At 35.0% G+C, this 16,257-nt stretch overlaps 2 protein-coding genes and 1 long non-coding RNA gene across 3 annotated transcripts in view; 2 read left to right on the plus strand and 1 right to left on the minus strand.

The window, feature by feature from the left end:
- LOC124638112 (hemicentin-2-like) overlaps positions 1-16,257 on the minus strand; it is a 289,572-nt gene that overhangs the window by 78,838 nt on the left and 194,477 nt on the right. The window lies entirely within an intron of this gene.
- Positions 5,376-11,506, plus strand: LOC124638108 (chaoptin-like). The gene is made up of 3 exons (XM_047174961.1): positions 5,376-5,544; positions 6,226-9,066; positions 11,245-11,506. The coding sequence occupies exons 1-2, from the start codon at positions 5,523-5,525 to the stop codon at positions 8,949-8,951; spliced, it is 2,748 nt and encodes a 915-aa protein (XP_047030917.1). The 5' UTR covers positions 5,376-5,522; the 3' UTR covers positions 8,952-9,066; positions 11,245-11,506.
- On the plus strand, positions 13,349-15,870 carry LOC124638114. Its single transcript, XR_006985334.1, has 2 exons — positions 13,349-13,598; positions 15,104-15,870. It is a non-coding gene; the product is annotated as an uncharacterized LOC124638114 (long non-coding RNA).

Below are 16,257 nucleotides of genomic sequence, written 5' to 3' on the forward strand. Positions count from 1 at the left end.
AACCATTTTGTTATAAAATGACGTTGAATGTGGTTCCGTCGTTGATAACGTCGGTATGAGCATAAACAGTAAAACTAATGAGTTTTTCAAAGCGTAATATGGCTTCATAAAATTGTTGTTTCAGGGAAGTGTGGCAGTGGAAGTTGTGGTAAAAACATTGATAAAAATTGCGAGTAATAGGACTGTCCTAATACTGTTTTATGCAACTTGCTGTATTGTGCCTCTATGACAGACTATTTTCATGATCAGCCTTTTTACTTTCCTACTATAGGACACAGACCTTCTCTCATACAGAGGTTTACTCAAGGTGGATTGTCGATTTCTGACTATGTCCACGTTTCATTAAAATGCTTCCCTTATCCTTTACTACGTCATTGAAGTCCAAGATATATAGAAAGTAACATTTTCTTCCTTTGTTGTCCAGAAAAAACAGTTACACAATATTTTAAACTACCATTATATTTGATAGCTAATAATAGTGTTATCAAGGTTTCAAAAAAACGTGTCTGTCATATCCTCATACAATGAACTTTGTGTGGGACTCCCCCAGTTATCCCAAAGAGTGTTTATAGTAGTAAATATTTAAGTTATTTTTAACAAGTATAGACATACTTACATATGTATTTAGTGAGTATTTTATTAGGGTATAGGTATATTGATTTTGTGATACCTATAACATTGTTAATGATTATGCTGTTACAGCCTTTTTATCGTCCCACTGCTGGGCACAGGCCTCCTCTCATGCGGAGAAGGATTGAGCATTAATGATTATGCATTCAACATTAATTAGTGAAATGCATTTTAGACATGATAATATCTCAATAAGAAAATAATATTTTTTCAATAAATTGTAACTAAAATTACAGTTATTTAGCATACAATTTATTTCGCTTCAAAATGTTATATTCCCACAAACTACTATCAGAAAGTAGGCAACACTAACGGCTAAACAATATGGCCGCCTGATTCCCACAATCGGCTCGTAAAAGCGTAGAATTGCCGAAACAGTCTATTACGTATCACTCTCCTAGACAATTGTATCTTAACGCGTAACATTTAACATTTGGAGAAAAACTATTTAGATACTATCCTCTTGGGAAGTATATTTGTTGACAAAAAGGACAAAAAAAACACTTTCACTCTAAGTTTAGCTGTAAAAGAACCCAGCACTGGGTTAAGCTCGCCGTTGTGTATAATCTGTCTGTTATCTATGTGTCAATGCAATAAAGAATAAACTAAACTAAAAAACTATTAAAAGGCTAGGCAGATGATTATATGTATTTTGACGTTTATCATATTGAGATCTTTTAATATTACTTAATGTGATAGAGATATTAAACATCTTTGGCAGTCGTTACGGGTAGTCATAAGCCAGTAAGTCTGACACCAGTCTTACCAAAGGGTCTTAAGTTGCAAGAGTAACTGGTTTGAGGAGGTCAGATTCGCAGTGATACTTAGCTGCATCCGGTAAGACTGGAAGCCGGCCCAAACATAGTTGAGAAAAGGCTCGGGAAATGATGAGGAGATATTATTTGGACTAACTTAGTGTGTTGCCAGTTTTTGAAAAGGAATTTAATTTGAAGATTAATTCATCAATTTATTATTTGGTTTAGTAAGTAGTATCCAAATAATTAGACCGAAATTAGGACAGAAGTGGTCATGAGTCTATGATAAAGCGTGTGTAACGAACACATGCGCCTTTGTTATTTACAATAACTGTCTATTGTTTTAATAACAAGTACTTTAAAACAAGGGCATAATGTTTAGTTCATAGATATTTTGGAATTTAGATATTATTGTTACTTAGAACTAATAAGCTGAATCAGATATTAGGCCGTATTCAGTTAAATGTTGAAGTTAATTTTCTGCGAATTTGATAATTATTTTGCGGAGTACCTAGAATATTTGTGTTTATAATATTATTGTTTTAAAGCAATATTTACTTCAGTAGGTATATCGAGCATGTTACAAGAGTCACTTTCTTTTCTTCAGCAGACTTGGTAGAAGACTGGCAGCCGACCCCAACATAGTTGGGAAAAGGTCGGGAGATGAAAGTGCTACCCACAAGGCACTAGGCTAGCTAACCACTAGGCCAGCGAGTCAAGGTTTTTTTTTATTAAATAATTAAATAATATAAAAAAAGGAACAATTCACCAAAAAAAAATAAAAATAAGTAGGCCAAATAAAATCTCAGTGAAAATACCGTAAAGGAACAAACAACAGATGTGCGCGATATGAAGTTATCTTTCGTAAAAAAAACGGGTTTATTCTTTTTGGAAGAGTCATCAATCAACTTGGAACAAACGAGGCCGCAATAATTCCTTCAGAGTACACGCTCACTATGAAATATTATATTTGGATGGCAACGGATAAAACGAAATTGTACATAGAAAAATATTTCATATTATAAGGTCTATGTGAATGCAAAAATACGGATTACGTGTACGTGATTACGTGACGGCACTAAGTGTAATCTATTTATGATAGGAGTACATTACAAAAATGTCTTTTTTTATTGGAGCTTTTAAAAATAATTTTTATTTTTTTTTGCTATGTGCTGTTGAAAACAGATTATATTATAAAAATTACGTTTATCAACTTTCTTCGATTTTAACAGTTTGACAGTTCAATTAGGCACACAATAGGGTATTACATGCATTTTTGAAATTTATCTTAAATAAATCCTTTAGTCTTAATATATCTCTAAAAAATAAAAAATATTTTTTTGCTCACGTTATGTACGAATATAAATTAATTGTTTTATCATAATTTCAAATTTCGCGCGTATTTCGCGAAAACGCGGCACACAACGGACGCCATGATTGTTTTTTGGTCATGACGTCATTACGTTAGTAAACAAACTTCAGCTGTCAGTAATACATATTTTGATATGTATTGAAAATTTTAACTGACACTTTTGTTTACTACCGTAATGACGTCATTAGCATTTTTTTTTTTTTTTTATCGACGTAAAATCATCAAATGACCCCTCCCGCTGTGGGTTAGCAGCGGTGAGGGAGTGTCAGACTCTTACTGACTAAAATCGTCGTGTTCCGTCATAGGCCTTTTATGTACCAGGGCCGCGGTATCTCTTTCGAACAACCCGCAGCCCCGGATGACGTCATTAGCATGGCGGCGACATTTCGTAGTGTTCAAAGACAGATAAAAAAACCTAAAAACTTTAAACTGCAATAAAAAATATATTTATGTACCTTACGAAGTGAAACTAACATTTCCCGATTGCTTTTCCTCTAAACAATCATTGTAATACACTTTTAATTTTTTTCTCATCTAGACTAAAATACCCTATTAATGGTTCTTGCAAATGGGACGTTTCATGTCGGTGAAGCTGTGGTGCGTACTCACAAGGAACGTGCGGTTTGAAATAGCCCTTAGTCAGCTTTTAGACAACAGGGAAATTAACTGAGGTATAATCCATACTTATATTACAAAACCGATCAGGTTGTTTCCATTTGTAATAATCTTATCGTGTTGAATTGCCTTTTTACGGAGGAAATCTATAGGCTACTTTTTATCCAGGTGCATGGAGTTGTTCCCACAGGATGCAGGTACATCTGCTGGTGGAGGGTAATTTCTATGTAGTAAAATCAAAATCAAATCATTTATTTCATTTATGCTAAGCGTCCACTTATCGGTATCGTACGCAACGGACGCATCGCACGCAACGGATCGTAGTATTATTTATATAGAAACTCAAACAAGTGCGTCCACCTGTCCGCATCGTACGCATCGCACATCTTGTTTGAGTTTCTATATAAATAATACTACGATCCGTTGCGTGCGTTGCGTCCGTTGCGTACGATACCGACAAGTGGACGCTTAGCTTTAGGCCTTTACAAGCACTTGTGAACGTCAAAAATATAACTAAGTTTGATTCTAGTTGTCCATTCCAAAATTAGCTTCCTATGGAGAAGAACGGGCAAGATTACTCTTTTTTAAAAATGGTTACTCTTTTTCAAAAATAAAAATGTATTTATGTATAATAGTAAAACATTGCGGTTTTAAATAAAAATCCTATACCTATTCATTGTAATGTTGTTTCAATTTGAAAAGTTTCCCTGTGGTCTGAAACATGTAGAACTGTAATGTTTTCTTGTCGTGTATTCCTTTTTGTGAAACTTTATACATTTTACGATGCTTGTTCTGTAATTCTCAGAAAAAGTAGTTCTGAAACATAAGATAACATGAACGAGAAGAAACCTCGCTTATTTTGCAAGTTCTAGAAAAATATAGGTAAGTAAGCAGTAATTTTACTAGTTATAGAGGTAGTTGTCGTAAAATTATAGGATATTTGATTTTTTGTTATTTTTTCCCGACTACCAAGAAAGGTTTTGTAATTTTGGCGTGACCTGTATGTATGTAATATTCTTTATCACCTCACTTCTGCGAAACACCTAAAGGATAACAAAAATCGTGGATATCACTGGATTTGTCTCAATCATCCAAATGTTCTTCAGTTCAATAGGCTAAATCACAATGTAGACAACAAAAGGCAGATCCTAAGTATGACAAAATGTGGTTCCAAGTTGCAAAAAAAGCAATATTGGGTTTAAAAATGTTGAATTGTCTTAAATATTACTAACAAAATATCTATAGGCTACCTCCTTATACTATAGGTTACAGGTTTCTATGTACCTATGTCGTTTTTGACAATAATACCTATTGATAGTACTCTAAAATGGACATTTGTCATGCAGTAGGTACATGTTTCGCAAAATGTACGTATTCAAGCCATTCGGATGCAATATCATTGATAAGTGTAACGTTATTTCCTGTGAATATAAAAGGAATGGACCATATTTAGACTTGTTATTTTTACCAGCCGAGTGTAGCTTCCTAAAACTGAAGGATTTTTTTCAATTCGGTTTAGTAGTTTCGGAGCTTTTACGGTACAAACCATTTATTTGCTCTATAATATGAAATGAATCCCGAATCTCGACTGTCAATTTTACATCTTTGTCAGTCGTTATGGGTAGTCAGAAGCCAGTAAGTCTTACCTAGGAGTATTGGGTTATTTCCAGGGTAACTGGTTTGAGGAGGTCAGATAGGCAGTCGATCTTTGTAAACTGGTACACAGATGCACCCGGTAAGACTGGAAGCCGACTCTAAAATACTTGGAAAACAAGCTAGATGATGATAGTTATATCCGAAACATGTTAAAATCAAATAAACAAATATGTACAGTTAACACAACATTTGCCCATTAATTTACTATTGACACGAACCCTAATTAATTTACATAAAACGTTGCTAAAACAAATTTTTTGTATAACTATCTAATCGACTCCATGCCACATCCTGTTCTCTAAAATAATCATCAAACAAAGACCGGGCTTCATTATTATCATATCGTCCGTCGACTCTAACAGAAGCTTTCGTTTATAGTGATAATTAACATAATAATATTCACTATTCAATATTAATTTAGCAATCAGAAATGATTTTCGTAAGTGACGTTTTTGTGTAGTGAGAACGAACAATAAAATCTTAGAAGTGACAAAATGGATTTAAGGAACATTTTGGGTACGTATTTTTTTTTAACTTCCCCAAAAAGGTGATGTTCTGAATTCGGATGTTTGTTTTTTTGCAGTCCCTACACGGTGGTATTTGATTTACAAAAGCTATAAGTGGTTAGGGGATTGAGACACGGCCCCGCGGTAGGTGCGCGGTAGGCAGGGTAGGTATCAGATCTCATGTTGCATTGATCTCTAAGAAATCTTCTCAAACCTTTTACACAATTACTGCTTGACAGCGAGGTTGAGGGTTTTCTTAGGTTTGTCACAACCGCCTTCTGAAGCGGTGCGTGGTGTCGCCTTAATAATAATATAAAAATAAATGTAATTGAAATCATGTAAAGACAGTGGTAAAACATAAAACTAACTCAATGTTTCAAGAACATTACCCCCTAGAACGTCATAGACTCACAAAACCTCTTTATAGTAGTTAGTGATACGTAGAATGTCACGTGTCAACCTGTACACCACGCCCTTCTGTGTCATTAGTCATAGAATGTTATTTTTAATATTGCAACGAATGTAATATTATATTGATTGCCATGCATCTTTTAAAATAAAAGGTAGTTAGACCGCCAACTGTATAGAAACAACTTCAATCTGACCACAGCTTTACGCTCCTTCGGCATTTGATTTATGATAATGAACATTAATGATTTATGTATTAATTAGATATGTTAATAAACTTCAGGTATCATGGTGTTCTCATCGGTCATCGCGTCATCATCTGCGGGATGCACTTGGACGCCCAACCCGAACAGTAGGAATTGCAACTACACCATCGTTTGTTCCACCAATCCTGGAAGCATCTCCAACCCAACCTGTAACGACGAGCCTTACGTCATCTTCATCATCAAGAACTCCAATCTTGATTATCTTACCGCTGCCCTCTTCTCCGCAACAAACTTCGACAGTCGTGTTCGGGAAGTCATTGCACACGGCAACACCTGGACAACTATCGACACGTCTGCCTTCCGATATTATTCAAAGTCCATCAAAGTAGACATCTCCAACAACGAAATTCTTAAAGTACGAAATGAGGCATTTAAAAACTTACAGTACATCCAACTTCTAAATATATCCTATAACAAAATTGAAACTTTGTACGCCAACTCATTTGTGATGGCAGAATCAAAAAGTTTACTAGAATTAGATTTGTCTAACAACCATCTAATAGAATTATCAGGTGAACTGAATGAATTGCCAAAATTGAAAAAGTTACATTTACAGAACAATATGTTGACTAAGCTATCAGAAGACTGTTTTATGAATTTGAAAAATTTAGAATATCTCAATTTGCGGTCCAATCACTTGGTATCTTTGAATTTGACACTCACGAATTTGAAAATGTTGAAAACACTTGATTTATCCTACAACTATTTGAAGAAGTTATCTGGATATGAAATAAATCGGATGGCAGCGATTGTGAACTTCAATGCATCGCACAATGCATTGACAACTGTTGATTATAATTGTTTCAACCAAGCTGTATCATTAAAAGTTGTAGATTTCAGCTATAACAGAATTAACGCTACCATTGAAAATATCAGGTTCGTTGTCAGCAGTGAGCTAGAATATTTGGATTTTTATAACAACTCTATAACAGGCATACAGGAAAACGCTTTTATAAATGGGCATTTAAACTATTTGAACTTGATAAATAATAATATAACAGGTGAAATAAGAGAAAATACCTTTAGTGGTTTGCGTAATATAACTGAATTGGATTTGTCCAGGCAATGCATAAGTAGTATTAAAAATAAGGCCTTCACCCAGATGGTAAATCTGAAGCATCTTAATTTAAGTACTAACAATATTCTAGAAATAGAAAATGCCAGTTTCTCTAATTCATCCATTGCTGTGCTAGATTTGTCCCATAATAAGGTGACTCATTTAAATTTTCTTCAAAACTGTTTGGTTAATCTAACTGAATTGTATTTGAACAATAACAATATAACAGTAGTATCAGAAAGCAGTTTTGATGCCCAGACACAGATGAAGAAATTAGATTTATCAATGAACGGGATCAAAATAATTGAGCAGTATTCCTTACCGCTGCAGAACTTGCAATATTTGAACATTGTAGGTAATGCTTTGGCAGGAACCATAAAGGAAAATGTTTTTAGTCCTGCTAAGTTTTTAAGGTTCCTAGATTTAAGTAATTTTAATATAAGCCGAATCGAAAATTTTGCTTTTGTTGATCTCACAGGACTGGCTCGATTGAATCTCTCAAATAATCAAATAGAAACTATAGAACCGAATAATTTCATAGGAGTTGATAATATGTACAGTCTGGATTTGTCAAGTAACAGATTAACTAATTTGTCCATCAATAGTACTTTCTTAAATAACTTAAAAGCTTTGTACATAAACGATAACTTCCTGACGAATATCTCAGGTCTATTCAAAAAGAAAAGCAAATTGTTATATCTTGACGTGTCAAACAATAAAATTACTAATTTATCGACAGTTGGAGCTAATATATTCCCAAATATAACAGTATTACGTGCTTCCAATAATAAAATGAAAACGTTTAATAATGATAACACAAATACTTTAACAACACTTATTGATCTGAGGTTGGCGTCTAATGACATAAGTGATATAAACTTGAGTTATTACAAAGAGCTTATGGCTGTAGATCTAAGCAATAATAATTTGACACATTTGAACATGTCACTGTTTAAGAATAATGAATTTCTACAGTCTCTAGATGTTAGCAGAAACAACATCTCAGATTTACCTCCAGGTACATTTCAATTTATGAAAAACCTGAAGGTACTGAATATGTCTTCAAATTTTTTGTCGAGACTACGATTTGGCAGCTTGAAAGGTCTTCATAAAACAGAAGTATTGGACTTATCAAAGAATAATATTGCAGTTTTAGACGTTGACGTTTTCCATGAATGTGATGAACTCAGGACTTTAATAATAGACTACAATCGCATCAAAACATTTGATCTTGAAAGACTTATTCTGATTTCGTTGAAAAAATTAAGAAGTCTAAGTTTAGGAGGCAATCCTATTTCGTGTAAAGAAATTGTTCATAATATAAAGTCTGCAAACGATACCTTCTATGCTATAAGGCAAGTGGAGGTTACTTCTATTCACAAAATATATCACGAAGACAATGTTCATGGGATCAAATGTGGTGATGAAGCATATCTTAATGAGAATACTACGACTAAGCCAGAAGTTAAAAAATCAACTGACGAACCTGCAGCATCTAACTCATCCACTAGTATCGTGTTAATTTGGTGTTCAATACTAACAATAATTTTAGTAGCTGCCGGCGTTTTAGCTTATATAAAACTATATAAAAAGCGTGTTGTTATCATTGGTAACAACGTATCAATGAACATGAGAAATTCAATTGTATCGGAGGTTTCAGATTTTCAAAGTGATCTTTTGGGTTAAGCAATATTTATGTTTCGTAAAATCGTTATAATAAAATTATTTGAATCGGCCTTTAAGTCCGTAATGTGATGTATACGTAAGCTGTTTAATTTTTGTTGCTTTGTTTATTTAAAGAACTAGCTTCTGCCCGCGACTTCGTACGCGGATCCTGTCCCTTATGCCAGCGACTACGGGGTCAGCAAAATCAAAGATCTGAATAGTCGCAATAGACGTGAACATAGGGATAAAAGTAGTGATTCTAATTAGTCCGCATTTAAGTTGTGTGTGGCAAAAATATTACGTAAAAAAACATTAAATAGATGACAAAGTCGTGGTGACTTAGTGGAATTCGTGGTGGTTTAGTGGGTAGAGAACCAATCTCTTAAGTATGAGCGTGCGTCTTTGATTCCAGGTCTGGCAAGTGCCTGCCAATGCAACTTTTCTAAGTTCGTATGTACTTTCTACGTATATTTTGGATACCAATGACCGTTATTTGGAGGGGATGTTAAACTGTAGGTTCCGACTGTCATTGAACATTCCATTCTTGGCAGTCGTTATGGGTAGTCAGAAGCCAGTAAGTCTTACCAAGGGGTGTTGGGTTGAGCGGGTAACCGGGTTGTGGAGGTCAGATAGGCAGTCGCTCCTTGTAAAACACTGGTACTCAGTTGCATCATGACTGGAAGTCGACCCTAACATAATTGTGACAAAGGCTCTTGAGATAATAACGACAATAATAATGAGATATAGGCACCGCAGGACATCTGAGGCTGATGACGGGGAGTAGCGACCCCGCGGGGCTATATATACTGAGTTCTCCAGGGAGTGTATACTGTCCCCCATCTCCGGCCGGTCGGAGTGAACCATGACGGGGGTAGGTCTCACGCCTCTGGCTTGGCTTGGCCGTCCAGAGTGGAGCCGTCGCTAGAGCAGGATTAGTAGCCTTGCTCGGAGGGTAGGTGCCTCATGGTAAGCACAGGGAGCGCGTAATCTGCGTTTAAAGTCCGCCGAGTTATCCTCACCCTTCAGCCGCTCATGTCCCTGTTGCCCTCTTCTTGCTATTCAGTGACTGGTTCCCGGGGGCCCAGTAAGTGAGGTGGCGAGTCTCCACCTGCCGTTTTTACATGTATCTAAAACATTGTCATCCACTAACATCCCATCACAATAGCCCAAGTAGTTTTCCTCCATAGTTAGCAATAGTTTAGCACAGAACCGGGGATTGTCTTTTTTTTTAACGACCTCCACCGGGGATTGTCCTTGGATTCATTTCTATAGTGTATAAAGGGATAATCGTCGGTTTTGTGTCGCCATTTCATTAAAGTTGTCTCAAAAGGACTTCAGCGTGTTGGCTTCGGCCCCACGTTTGCCTCCCAAAAATTCGGAACTCTGTAGTCCCGAGGTCTGGAAGAGACATACAAAATAATAATGAGATATAACGCAACAAAGTTAGAGAGCGGGGGCTCGTGACGCCACGTCTAGGTATGTAAAATTTGTACTAAGCAGTGACTTAACACGAAATTCAAGCGTTGTTGTATCTTCGTTATTATTTGTTTGTGTGAGAGAGAAAAGAAAAATGCGTCAATAGAGAGTGCTTATCAGATTGAACCACTTTTGCTAAAACGTCATATCTTCATATGCTTCATATAGTCTAGCAGGGCTCCTGGAGTTCCACATCAGGTGTTTTACATCTTCAATTTTTATAAGTCAACAGAGAGTGCTTATCAGATTGAACAACTTTTGCTAAAACGTCATACCTCTATATGCTATAGTCTAGCTGGGCCCCTGGAGTTCCACATCAGATGTTTTAGATCTTCAATTTGTATAAGTCAATAGAAAGTGCTTATCAAATTGAACAACTTTTGCTAAAACGTCATACCTGTATATGGTACAGAGAAGCTGGGCTCTTGGGGTTCCACATCAGGTGTTCCAGATCTTAAAATTTATTATCTCAGCTGAAAATGCTCATCAAATGAAACAATTTTTGCCACGGCACCATATTTGTATCTCTTATAGTTTTATTGGTCTGTTGGAGTTCTGCATCAGGTCTTCAAGTTTCGAAAATAAATTATAGCCTATATGTTGACCAGGCTTAATACTGATACAACAAAGAAAAAAACATTGAAATCCGTTCAGTAGTTCGGAAGATTAGCGTGTACAAACAAACAGACATACAGACATACAGACATACAGACATACAGACAGAATTTTTTTTTTGGATTTGTGCTCCATTACTGTTTCTAAACCTCACCCAATTATTATTTTTTTAATATATTCAATGTACAGACACAGTTTTTTTACAGATTTATTATATGTATAGATTTCTATCTTTCCTGCTATGTATCCCACGTGGTGGTTATGTTATGTATGATTATTTAAGGTATTTGTAATAATAATGAGAAATTTCCAGAATCTATAGACCTGTGTACAGGATTTATCTCTCATGGAACTTTTAATAAAATTAAGGAATGTATTCAGAATGGGAAATCAAAAAAATGCTTGTACTATAATGTTTATGGAGTCCTGATGTGTTACTGTTGTCGATGTATAATTAAATTGTGTAAATCAGATTATTTTTGTAATAATTTTGTGTTTTATTTTAACAATCAGTATCAATTTCGGAAATCGCTAATTAATTTAATGTTATAAAAGGTGGGATGGATTTACATTAATTCAATTTATGAATTTCAACTGAAATACACAGATCAAAATAAAAAGTGAAACTAAATGGAATAGCCAATTTAAAATATTAGTAAATATGAATTGTGTGTAAATTCAATTTTTAGTAAATGTGGTGACACCAAGACATACACAGTCTACTTAGTTTTTTATTGTCAAGCAGAAGGCTTATATTTATATTTACAAAATAAATAAGGAAGCAAATGAATAATTCGCATTTATAATACAGTAAAAAAAACATTTGACTAGTAAATAAACTTTGCTAAGCCAAACGAATTACCTGCAAAATTTTGCGTTTCGACGAATCCTAAGCACCTGATTTTGCAGGATAGAAAATTAGCGGGGGTGGTTCTACGGTAAAATTTTAATAATGATCCCAAATCCAACGGAATACATTAGAGATTTTGTCGATTTAGTTTTGAAACTTCGATAGAATTAATTTGCTGAGCGGAGTTTTCTTGAGAGCAAAATTGTGAGCTTGAATTTCAATGCGTTGTCAGATGCATGATCTGTGGTTTCTCAGATTTAGTGGGGAAATCTGGAAGTTTGGAATGTGTGATGAATATCAAGTAGAGAACTTGGTGGTAACTTAATGTACGTAGACATTGTATGTAACATATTAATTAAAGGCAAACTGTCCCAAAACCATGCGACTCAACAGAGTAACTGATAGTATTTCTGCATCTTGGACAAGAGACATGTTTCCTGCGTCGCTGATGATGTTGATGATGTCCTCATAGCCGACTATAGGCTGCGGCGGCTATTCTCATGTAAGGAGAATAGCCAACTGCTCAGGACATATTATAGTGCACAAGCATTTGCGCAGACACAGGTGCACTCACTATTCCTTCACTCTCATAGCCCGATGGGACGCCAAAAATATACCGTAGAATTATCTAGAAAGGTGCACCTTTTTTAGATAATACTTACTATCTACCATACTATCTACTATATACCATACTTAAATTGTAGCTACAAAAACCTTTACCACACCAGCTGGAAACATTGAAGCGAAACACGAAAACAATTCAAACAATAAAATCATTCAAATATATCTTGTATTCACGCGAATTGAGCACACAAACAAACCGTTTTCGTTAAGTTGATACTTTATGTTGCGGCAAGAGAAAGTTGGCAAGTTGCCGGTAACGGGTCCATATCTCGCGAAGTTTAAGGTCAGCTCGGATTTATTGTTTATCAGCGATTCATTGATTAGGGGTAATCGCGTGTGAAAACTATTGATTGGGAATCGAATAAATAATCAGAAGTATGTCGGTGTTTAAAGGGTCACCCAGTTCTGGGGGGAGAAGATCAGACAAGTTGAATGTAGCCCACTACATCTGGTTAGACTGGAAGTCGGATTGAAGTCAAATATATACTTGGAACTTCCAAATCAAATACTTGGAAGATCCAAGAATACCGAATTTGCTCTATCTGTTTACACTGAAAACCGAAACTTGGACATGTAGTTGTAAAAAAATTGGCAGATCAGAGAATATCCGAGAAAAATTTCATAAAATTTTCGTTCAGAAAAGCCAAAAATAAAATCATTTTCTTGTGCTCTATTTCAACGTAAATGATACAGTACACAAGTCATCGTAAATTCAAATTCGTACAAACTCAAAGACAACACGCATACAATAGCACTTAAAATTCCGACTTGTGTAAACACTGAAATATCTGATAACACAGGTGTGAGCGGGACAAACATACAAACAAAGCGTTCTTCAGAACTGTAGCGTCGAACGAATTAGTTAAAAGAAGAAGTTATGAAGAATGGGTGTGTGGAAGACAAGAAATTGTTAATACGTAAAGTGACAATATTATAGACGAAAAGGACTAACCTAACAAATGTGATGTTACGTTAATGTTGCAAGTTAACCAAGAATTGTGTTATCATTATTTACACACTGAGACTGTAACGTACGGACGTGCCGACATACAAACAGTTTTGAACGAACATGTAAAAAAATATGGAAAAACAAATATATTCATGTAAGTGTATTTTAATGAGTTAATAACTTTATTTCGCCATGTGTGTCATCATTTACCATTTTTAAATCGCAGATTATCATTACGATAAGCCATAAATCATTAGCGAGAAAATGACCACCAGTCGAACCAAAATATACCATCAGTGGTATCCATTAACTTACTTTGTACCTCTAGAGGTCAGATAGACAGTACATCCATATTAATGACAAGTGCATACTCCGCTGCAGTCAGATAGGACCCGAAAAGGTAGGACTAGGCAAGACTGATGATGACAATGTACTAAGTAATGCATTGAAATTATATAGTGCAGCATAACAATTTGTGATGCACAATACTAGAAAATGCAAAACACTAACGACTAGTTATGAGCGTGAGCGATAACATAACAATAGTGTCCTTGTAGCTTATCCTACTGTTTTACACGCAAATGTCAGTTTGTATGTATGCGACGATTTTAGAGTACAACTACTTGACTGATTAAGATTAGAGATAGAAGTAAATTAGAACGAAGATAAGGTCTACATACAGACTTTATCGAACTGTGTGTGCTAGAGTTAGAACCACGAAAAATGCCCAATTTTGGCACAGTTGGCAGTCCTAATCTAGACGTTTCACGTAATTTAGAAATTTTTTTATAGATCAATATTATTGGTGAAAGTTAAACATACACATAACTAGCTTCTGCCAGCAGTTTCACCCACATCCTGTGGGAACCCTCTTTGATAGATGAGCTATCTAACACTGAAAGATTTTTTTTAATTGGACCCGTATTTCCTAAGATCAGCGCCAACAAACAAGCACTTCAGCTTTATAATATTAGTGTAAATTACACAGCTCAACGGATTTGTGACGAAACTATAGTCTAACTCAGCCGATAACATGGTCAATAAAATACAGCCATAGAAATATATAAACGTTCAGATATACTGCCATTGAAATATGCAAAACAAACGGCTTCAGGCACACGACGTCACATTGGATTTTGCATAAAGTGTACGACTCAGCTCAAGGTCAAAGTAATAAATCACAAAATTCAATAGAAGTCGTACACAACTCTGGATGTAATGGAGATTATTCGATTAAGATTAAAAAAGCGACTAGCATTAACTCTGATGAGAATGTTGCGATAGTGAAAAAGGCTAATTGTTTTTATGATTTCGTAAGAAAGGCTTGTTTTGTTGCTGTATTTTCATTCTTGATATCGGTTCAATTAGGCTTAAAAAAGTTTATTTAGGTAATAAACCCTCATTTCTTCTCTGTATGAGAAGAGGTCTGTACCATTGAGACAGTAAAAATGCTCATGATGATGAAAACTATAAGTATGTCGACAAGAGAGACTGAGTAGGTAGACGTAATTCTTGTCTTAAGGTAACATGAAGAAAGGGAATTTCAATATCATGGTAATGCAGAATTGATGTCTCAAAGAATTATAAATAGTGCTGCAAGTCCTAAAAACATAATGTAAGATTATTTTCAGTTAGTTTACAATAAGCTTTATTTTTCAGGGTTAATCATTATCTACCTCTACATAACAAAGTCGTCAGTGGCAGACCAGTGCACAATCCGAGATGATGGCCATTGTTTCTACACCGTGAATTGCGATGATCCTGCCAGAATCAGTATCAACCGCCCTTGTGATACCGATCCTTATATCACGCTCATCATCAATAAGTCTCCAATTCACAACGTTACAGCAAATGTTTTTAACACTAGCTTCGATAAATATGTTCAAATTCTCTCCACTGAGGACAATAACTGGAATAACGTTCAAGATTTTGCTTTCAGCAACTTCAAAAATGTTATGTATATCGACTTGTCTGAAAGTCACATTAAAAGTATAGGGAGAGCCTTTATTGGATTAGGACAGCTCGACTCCCTAAACTTGTCGCGCAATGACCTTGAAATAATAGACCCTGGAGTTTTTAAGTTTAGCGAAGATAGAAGCAGATTATATTTGTTGGATTTATCTTACAATCTACTGACATACTTACAAGAAGACTTTTTTGAAAATCTGTATAATCTCCGAAAGTTATATTTGCAAGGGAACAAGCTGACATTTTTGGGAGATCAACATTTTAAGCACTTGAAAAATTTGGACTATTTAAATTTATGTTGTAGCAACTTAAGTACATTAGATATAAGTTTAAAATCGTTAACTACTTTGACAGAAATCGATTTGTCGAATAATAATTTAGAAAAGGTTGATTTGTTTGATCTTAAATCTTTAGAAGCCATTGATTTATCACATAATAATATCGAAGAAGTCGTGTTTGATGAGTTCAGAGAATTTACAAACCTTAGAGAAATTAATTTTAGTTATAATAAACTGAAGAGTATTTGTGCGTCTGATGATAATCTAGTTGCTAAGGTTTCCAAGCCACTAGTCAAAGTACAATTTAATAATAATAATGTTAGTCACATAGATAGAGGCTTTTTCACTATTTTTAGTCACATTAGCCTTTTAGATTTAAGTCATAATGTCCTTACTAAATTCGAACCAGATACTTTTAAACATGTTAAAGTTTTACAAAAATTAAATGTTCCAAACTGTAGAGTAACAATTAGTAAAGAAATATTATCGAGTTTAGATAATACGTACATTTTTGATTTAACAAAGAAAGATGATGACTGTCGAAAAGGGTCATATAATGTCAATAAT

This window comes from Helicoverpa zea, chromosome 17 (assembly GCF_022581195.2).
Source record: "Helicoverpa zea isolate HzStark_Cry1AcR chromosome 17, ilHelZeax1.1, whole genome shotgun sequence".
NCBI classification, from domain to species: domain Eukaryota; kingdom Metazoa; phylum Arthropoda; class Insecta; order Lepidoptera; family Noctuidae; genus Helicoverpa; species Helicoverpa zea.